This window comes from Mesitornis unicolor, unplaced genomic scaffold, assembly GCF_000695765.1.
Source record: "Mesitornis unicolor isolate BGI_N332 unplaced genomic scaffold, ASM69576v1 scaffold28958, whole genome shotgun sequence".
NCBI classification, from domain to species: Eukaryota; Metazoa; Chordata; class Aves; order Mesitornithiformes; family Mesitornithidae; genus Mesitornis; species Mesitornis unicolor.
In genome coordinates this window covers 2,265-11,358 of record NW_010201615.1, presented here as the reverse complement: position 1 = coordinate 11,358, position 9,094 = coordinate 2,265, and the positions used below count along the sequence as shown (strand labels likewise).

The 9,094-nt window shown below is 37.7% G+C and overlaps 1 protein-coding gene across 1 annotated transcript; it reads left to right on the top strand.

Moving 5' to 3' along the window:
* Nucleotides 1–696: 696 nt before the first annotated feature.
* Nucleotides 697–7,452, top strand: SPON1 (spondin 1, extracellular matrix protein; the record flags this gene model as incomplete). Its single annotated transcript, XM_010190164.1, has 8 exons — nucleotides 697–837; nucleotides 1,201–1,276; nucleotides 1,723–1,905; nucleotides 2,241–2,411; nucleotides 2,524–2,691; nucleotides 3,590–3,754; nucleotides 5,493–5,756; nucleotides 6,596–7,452. Coding segments are annotated over 8 exons (1,332 nt in total), but the record flags the coding sequence as incomplete, so codon positions are not given.
* Between the last annotated feature and the right edge of the window lie 1,642 nt (nucleotides 7,453–9,094).

The following is a 9,094-nucleotide window of genomic DNA, read 5'->3' as shown; positions in this document are numbered from 1 at the left end:
CGAGCGATTCTGTGATTCTGTGTGATTCTGCTTGGCACAGAAAACTATTCCTTACAGCAGGGATCGAAGCTATGGACTTCTCATTACTACAAGACTCTAAAAATCACCTATTTTCTCTGTCTCTGTTGCACATTCAGTGTACAAAGAGATTCACATCAGATATATTTTTCACAAAGACCTATCTTTGACTAAATGAGTTACATCAAATTACTGAATTTGTTAGGCCTCTATAGGTGGCAAGTGTACCTACACTATGTCTTTATACAGACAGTATAGACAGCTGAAGTTAGACAAGATTAGTCATATCATCAAATACCATGCATATTCCCTTTTCAGATGACAGAAGATGGTTGTTTTATTCTTTCAGACCCGGTTCCTTAGAATCTAAGGAATTTTTTCAGTTATAATTCAGCTCTGGAGGCCTATTGAAGATTTTTTATTATTATTAATGTTCTTAACCACACTATGAGGAGTACCTCTTATTGTGAACCCATCTTCAGGGTTCAGAGAAGTGTTTCCTGAAAAAATAAAACAAAAACAAACCCAACTTACCATTAAGTATGAATGTATCAAGTTCATCTTTTATCAGAATTTTCAATTCAGCATTTTGGAGAAGTTTTAATTTCTGCATATTAACAATATTATTCTTAAGTTTTAGTTTCTTTCTAAACCTTTTATTTTTCTTTTTGATTGCAGTCTCCCAACAAACCTACAGTGCCTCAAGAGAAGATCAGACCACTTACAAGCTTAGATCATCCTCAAAGTCCATTTTATGATCCAGAAGGAGGATCTATCAAGTTGGTAGCCAGAGTTGTCATTGAGAGAATTGCACGCAAGGTATAATATATAAAAAAATCTCAAGCTAGAAAAAAACCCCCAGCACTTCATGAATAAAAACCCTAACATTTCCTCAACCCTGGCCCTGCAATCTACACTCCCTAACCTACCCACAGCAAAGATCATGGCAGAAAATTACTAAAACTGTTTCTTAACTTTAAAACTGTCTTAAGGTATTATTATTCTCCTACTTCTGGTAATTACATCTGTTTAATTGGGGATTTTTTAAAGTATTAATAGGAAGCAGTAGAGAAAAAAAGTGCTGCAGATGCACTAGTGCCTGACAGTATTCTGTTTTAGCCTCTATCGTTGTGTACATGTATGAGTTTTCTACATCCAATGTCCACAATAATTTCTTTGCAGGGGGAGCAATGCAATATCGTACCTGATAACATAGATGATATTGTGGCAGATCTAGCACCAGAGGAAAAAGAAGAAGGTACTTTTTATATTAGTTTGAGTTTGTGCTGTACCAATTCATATTTTGTTCCATTCTCTACTGTCATTTCTAGATAAACTGACTTAGAAGCAAAAGTCCCACTCACTGCCAAAAACTGATTTAGGTTTTCATCTTTTCTGGTATCTACTATGAGCTTTCTCTTATACAGCAAAGAAATTGCATGTATACCTGAAAGATGACGATAACAATAAAAGCAATAAGAGAAGCCTTTTGGGGTTCAAATAAAAATACTTCTTTTTTAAAATGAAAGTTGGCAATTGCTTGTTGGTTTTCTTTTCTTTTCTTTTGGGCTAAAAACAGAGAAGACAGAGTGCAGGAGAAAAGAATGTATACTATCAGTTTCTAAAGTAATCACCAGCTAAGTAAAGGGAATAAGGTGGAGGGCAATCTATTTTTAATATTCACTGTCTTTTCTTACTTTTTAGATGATACTCCGGAGACCTGCATATATTCAAACTGGTCCCCATGGTCAGCCTGCAGTTCTTCTACCTGTGAAAAGGGGAAGAGGATGAGGCAGAGAATGCTTAAAGCTCAGCTGGACCTCAGCGTGCCCTGCCCAGATACCCAAGATTTTCAGCCATGCATGGGTCCAGGCTGCAGTGATGAAGGTAACTGAGAGGAAAGGGTGGAGAAGAACGCCACTTTGTAGGGTTTACATTTCCTTTAAAGCTCTTAAAGCTGTTGGTTGTGGTAGTATGACTTGGGTTATGGCAAACAGAGGAATTGTTGCTGAAGAACACAAATTGAAGCTCTCTGTGGTCAATTCTGCAGTACATCTGAGTTGGTGCATGAAGTACACAAAAGTATAAAGGAGTAAAGTAAGTAATAGAGAGGACAGAATGTGAGAAGCAGCATAAAAGTGATACTGCACACAAATGGTCAACTACAGATTTAGCAGCAATTCTAATAATATTAGCAATTGAAATGGTTCTCTGTATTTTAGATGGTTCCACTTGCATGATGTCTGACTGGATTACATGGTCCCCCTGTAGTGTTTCCTGTGGAATGGGAACGCGATCTAGAGAGAGATATGTAAAACAATTCCCTGAAGATGGCTCTATGTGCAAAGTGCCTACAGAAGAGACTGAGAAATGTATTGTAAATGAGGAGTGTTGTAAGTATCTTTTTTAGCTTTGTAAAATCCAGCTGATAGCAGGAGCACTGCCCAACCCATTTTTTCATATGAAATCTACTAGTGAATTATTTTCTCTGTCCATTTTGAATAGCCCCTAGCAGCTGCCTTGTCACTGAATGGGGAGAGTGGGATGAGTGCAGTGCTAGCTGTGGCACAGGGATGAAGAGACGACACAGAATGATAAAGATGACTCCTGCTGATGGATCCATGTGCAAGGCAGAAACTACAGAGGCAGAGAAATGCATGATGCCTGAATGCCGTAAGTGTCCATGAGTTTATCTCCTCTGCTATAGAGTCATCATTTCTGACACGCTGCTCCAACACAAAGAATATAGCTAAACAAGAAGCAATGTTGCTTTTTCTGTTTTCTCCTTAAAATTAGATCACTACTGTGCATTAAGTACCACATTCACCAACAATATGAGAGTGCAAGTAAAAAATATTCAGAGATATGCTATTATTGTATTACCCACATAGTGAAGTGTATATTAGCAAGTCATACATAAGCAACTCTAATTTATGGAGTATGAAGTATACTTAATCATAAGGCTAGAATAAAACAGAGCCCTCTCCTTTTAGCCCATGAACAGTTCAGAAATTGAGGTGCTTATTTTGTGCAGTCAGCCAGTCTTGCCCTTACTGTGATTATTAATATTGGGTTTTAATTTGTTAAGAAATGTTAAGATTTTCAACAAAAATAGAAAGAATTAAATTAAAGAAGATTTTTGGTAGATAAAATGTGGAAGTATCACATTTTAGACTATATTAATCTGACTTCCAGTTCTGTCCACTGCAACAACCCAGGTTCTTTTGAAACGTTCCTTCTTAAACTATTTATTCCCTGGAAGCACTGGGATTCTGCAGACATTAATAAGACCAAGAAAAAGATAGAAAAGAAAAGGTATTAAAACCAAGCAAATGTTTCAATTTAATGCAGTGTTTTCTGAGCTTCTTCAGCAACATCATTCACCTTGTGATTAATTTTGTCCAAAGTGACAATGAAGTATAATTGGTTAATGACAGTTAAAACACAGTACTGTACTATTTTGGGTTAAAAACAGAGAACACCTGTACAGTGTACACCAAGAGTGTACACCTGTACTATTTTCATAATTTACATATATCAAGAACTCATTACCTTTTTATTTTCATATTAGATACCATCCCCTGTCTACTCTCTCCTTGGTCTGAATGGAGCGACTGCAGTGTAACATGTGGGAAGGGAATGCGAACCCGGCAAAGGATGCTGAAATCTGCCGCTGAGCTTGGAGACTGCAACGAGGAGCTGGAACAAGCAGAAAAATGCATGCTGCCTGAATGCCGTAAGTGTGGGAAACTCTCTGGAAAGAGAAGGCTAATTATTTGTGTCACGGTCTGTGGGTCAAATCTCTATCACCATTTTTAGCATCACTTCTTAGATAGAAGTGTTATCAACTATGGAATTAAAAAAAAAAAGTAGTATTATTGTTATTATTGGGCACTTTCAGCTATTGAGAGCTGGAATGTGATCATGTCTCAATTCCAGCTTGTCTTAATTAACCCTGCTTGGTCCCCACTATAGAAAAAAGAAGTGGACAGGTTGGAAGGGGTCCAGAGAATGGTCACTGGACCTGTTCAGCCTTGGGAAGAGAAGACTTAGGGGGGACCTTATCACCATGTACCAGTACATAAAGGGTGGCTACCGAGAAGATGGAGACTCTCTTTTCACAAGGAGTCACATGGCGAAGATGAGGGGTAATGGACACAAGTTGCTTCTGGAGAGATTTCAATTGAACTCCAGAAGTTTTTTTGCCATGAGATCAATCAGACATTGGAACAATCCTCAGGGGAAGTGGTGAATTCCTCTACACTGGTCAGTTTGAAGAATCAGCTTGACAGGGTGCTGACTCATCTCATTTAAACTATGCTTTTACCTCGAGAGGTTGGACTGGGTGATCCCTGTGGTCCCTTCCAACCTGGTATTCTATGATTCTGTGATTCTATGACCAATATTGCTTTGGGTATACAGTTTCTGCATATTTAACACACTACAACTTCAGGCAACAGCTTGTGCCCTTCACAACAGTAAATAAGTCAGAATCAAAAAACCTATTTTTTACTCAAATTCAGAATTGTGGGCTAGGAAGAAAGGAAGGATTAAAACCACCTGTGTGATTCTTTTAGCTCACAGAAAGAGCACAAAAGAGGCTCACTCCATCTTTGATGCCTTTCCGAACTGTATCATAGCATATTTACTGATCTACATACATTGCAACCTGGAATATCACATGAGCCAGTGGATTGCGTGGAGTCAGCTGCATTGATTTTTTTTACCTTACTCCACTAGAATCCCCCACTTGTCAAGTGGTGCAAATTTCTAGTTGCTTTGCAGTCTTTTAGAAGCATGACAGCCTAAGGCGCTGCTGAATGAATAAGATATGATTGCTTTTAGTGTCCTGTTGCCAGCTGGTTTATGAGGCATTATAACTAATTACATTATTTTTCACAGAAAGTGTTGGTTAAAAAGGCTTTTACCCTGTAATTTGCTAATTCAACTTTTCTTAAATAATGTGAAATATCATTTTGATTATTATTCACTGGAACTGTAAGTTTTAAGCCGTGGTGAAAGTTGAAAACTTTTAAGACATCATGTTATTAGCCAATCTTGCTTATTGCATAACACAACCAGTAAAGCAAGGCTTACATCTCAGAAGTATCAGATTCTTTGTAAATATAAGTCAATTTTTAACAGCTTTTCACTATAAAACAGACATATGGGTGTACAGAATGGAAAATTTAAGAAGGCACACAACAATTATTTAGATAGGTTTTGTAATTCTAGTGATCTGCCAGCACCACTCTCTAACAAGAAATTGTGGAAAGTGTCAAATAATAGTTCTGCTAGAAATGGGCTCAGAAAATGTAGATGTGTAGCCTCACAAAATTTACCGAAAAGACTGAAGGCTTAAGTTGCATTTGTGTACATAGGATGTAAAAACTCATTAGGCACATCTGTGCGTTTCTTCTTGACCTTCTGGTTAGATCTCATGGATTTTGTGTAATACTTCTCTTTCTTTGCAGCCATTGACTGTGAACTAACAGAGTGGTCCCAGTGGTCCGAATGCAATACCTCATGTGGAAAAGGCCATATGATCAGGACAAGAATGATTAAAATAGAACCACAGTTTGGAGGAACAGCATGCCCAGAAACTGTCCAACGTACAAAATGTCGAGTAAGGAAATGCCTGAGAGGCCCAGGTATGGAAAAAAGGCGCTGGAAGGAGGCCCGGGAGAAAAGGAGAAGTGAACAAGCAAAAAAAAATATAGATAGTGAGCAATATCCAGGTGAGTGTGAAACCATTATTTAGCATGCTCAAGTCTATTTGTCTTTTCTGCATAACAGGAGCTTGTGAGCAGCTCCACTGCATGTTGCGAGAACATTTGCAGTATTTCAGTCTAGGGAAAGTTTTAGCATTAAAGTAAAGCACAGTCACTTCTGGTGTTTGCCTGTCTTCAAAAACATGCGACCAAGGTTTAGGGCATGATGCAGAAAGGCTCACAACTGTTAATGTCCCATCACTGACAATATTTTGCTTTTTTACTACAAAGTGTGCAATGTTAAAAATGGAGAATTTAGACCTGGCAAAGTGCTGATTGCAATTTCTGTAGAGTTGGGTGATAATCTTTGCATCCAGTTACCTTTGAAAGTATTTGTTCCTAGATCCAATGCTAAATTTCAAAACTGAATTGATTTAAATCAATTTTAATTCAAAACTGACACAGACTGGTCTGAGAGATCTGCTCGGACTACTTTTCCAATATGGGACAGTAATATCAAGCACTGCTGCCTCAAATCAATAAAACATAAAATATCTCATGGTATAGTTTATATTATTGGGGTATGAATTACTGTTAAGTTGTGGTTCATGCCTGTCTGACATTTAACAATTTCTTAATTTTATCTGTGTTTTATAATGTAGACAATAAATTTATTTCTTTCTGAATATGTTTTTTCAGTGTTTGACAAATGCACATTGATTGTACTTAACTGTAGTTTCTTAACTCCTACTGTAATAAACTAGGCAGTATAGTATCTTAGATTGGAAAGATGTACATGTACACACATGCATATGTGGTACACACATCAAGATATGTAGGTAAGACTGAAATGACTTTGTTTTCAGTTTGTAGGCTGAAACCGTGGACTGCTTGGACAGAATGTTCTACACTCTGTGGAGGTGGAATTCAGGAACGCTACATGATGGTAAAGAAGAGGTCCAAAAGTACTCAGTTTACTAGTTGCAAAGACAAAAAGGAGCTAAGAGCATGTAATGTTCATCCTTGTTAACAAAACACAAGGCTTCCAAGTGATGCACTCTGAGCTAAATGGAAAGTCAACCTTGGTTTGGTTTTTAAAACAAACAAACAAAAAATACAACGTGTATATTAGTTTTCATTTTTGCAGTGTGGTTTGCTTTTTAGTCTTGCTGGTGCAAGAAATATATTTTATAAATATTTCCTCACAGATTTATGCTGAGTAAATCTTTGGTACTCCAGCTAGCCCTTAATGCATAAAAATAGTAAGTCATTACGAGTCATTTAACTAAAATACAGACATATCTGTGGACATGGAATAGCCATATAGAAATACTAATTGTAAAGACATGGGATGCATGCATATTAACATAATAACTAAGTTAAAGTGACATGTTTCATATGTGGGAGGATTTCTCTCTCTCGATTTGATTTTGAAAATCCAAAGCAGTGCCTATGTGATTACACAACTATGCCAAGGAGTAATTTCAGTAATGCTGGTTCAATAATATTAAAGGTGCATGTTTGTTTTTTTACACTGTTGGGTTAAGCTGATAGTTATAACAATTATCCTATATACTTTTCTTCACATGGATGCTACAGTCCATACAAAAAGGTCTTTGTTTCTTTAAAACTTAAAAAGTTATAATTTGTGCAGCTCAATAGTGATATCTGCCCACTACACAGTCACAGTCAAAACAGCACACAAAGGAAACGTGTGAATGTCATAATGTATTCAGATGCCATGTTCTTATATCGGGTCTATCCACTGCCTCTCAAAATGGACACAGAACTAACAGAAATTGGTCGAAATACAGAGTTGCAACAGCTGTGTCACAGAAAGATTTCCACAGGAGAAACACTAAAAAATTAGATTCAGTTTCCTAAGGATGTTAATCACAAGAGGAGAGAGAGAGAGAGTTTATAATATAATAAAAATGGTAGAGAAAAGGTGAGCCAGGTTCTCATGCATCTCTTCTAACAAACAAAGGGAAGGGAGCCTCTGAAATGAAACAATGACAGCCTCTTAAAACTTTACAGATTGACACAAGAATATATTGACAGCAGTGCCATTTATGTGTTCTGGGTTTTTTTTACTCAGAGTATAGGAGGATCTAAAAATAAATTTGAGATAATTACTTATTTGTAGACACACTAGTCAGGATAAATATTTTCCCTGGTCACTTGAGTGATCAACAAACTGCCTGAGATTAGAAGATAGTTCCTGACCATTCTAATTGCTTTTTCTGGTTTACGCCATCTCCCGAAGAGTTCGGCTCTCATGCCTACGCGTAACCAGGTGCAGGACCAGTAAGACCTTGGGCTTCACTTGCTATTGGAATATAATACTGTCCTGGAAGTTTAACAAGTTAACACTAAAGATGAGAGATGGAGGAGATGGGTTATCTTTTGGTCTAGAAAAAGCAGCATACACCTATGTCTCTACATAAATAATAACAATGCACTGAAAATACAGACTTTTGATGCTGACTTTCAAAACAAGCTTGAGAGAAATGAATGGAGAAAAAATTCTATTACAGTCTCTTTAAACCAGCCTTAAGTAATTTACTCACTTCCTTAACACCTGGTCACAATCCTGAGAACTTGACATCCAGGTTTTAAGTGTCCAAATTTGATGTGAACCACAACCCACTGAGGCTGTCCAACTTCACCATCACTACCCTGGGAATCCTCTCATGACCTCCCTGTACCTGAACAGGCTAGATGGCCTGGTTACACTACACTGGAGGGCTTTTCGTCATCATTTCTCCACTGACCACTGCAAGGGCTGCTCAGGACTTCCACAGCTGTTGCATCCCACCTCCTCAAGGTATTTTACAGCTTTTTTTTTTAGATCTGGAATGAAGCAAGCACCAGGGAAATAATGGAACCAACCACAGTGTTTAGCCTCTCCGACTGCTGCTAAATGAAATGGGTGCAAGCTCATAGTGAACCAAACCAGGAGAAAAAAAAAATACATCAAGGTTTAATGTTAAAACCAAACACTTTACATTTTGCACAGCTTGGCTCATCTAATAATATTAATTCAGATAGTTTGCCTGCTTAAACTACAGAATTTTTCAACAGGCACATGTCTCTATAGCACTGTCATTACAGCAAGACTGTCTCTAACTGAACTATTTATGACCTTATCTTGCACATTACTCTTTTATGACCAATAAAACCCAACAAAAAACAACAGTGGAATGAGATAGATAGTGGAGGAGTGACCAGCTGAGCATATTTCAGGGGAAGAAACAGATGGCTGCAGAGCAGGGCTACAGCAATTTATGCCAGGCGTCCAGCCAGGGCAGAGCCACATAGGCAACCAAGACCCACACGTCACCTACATTGGTGAACCACTCTTT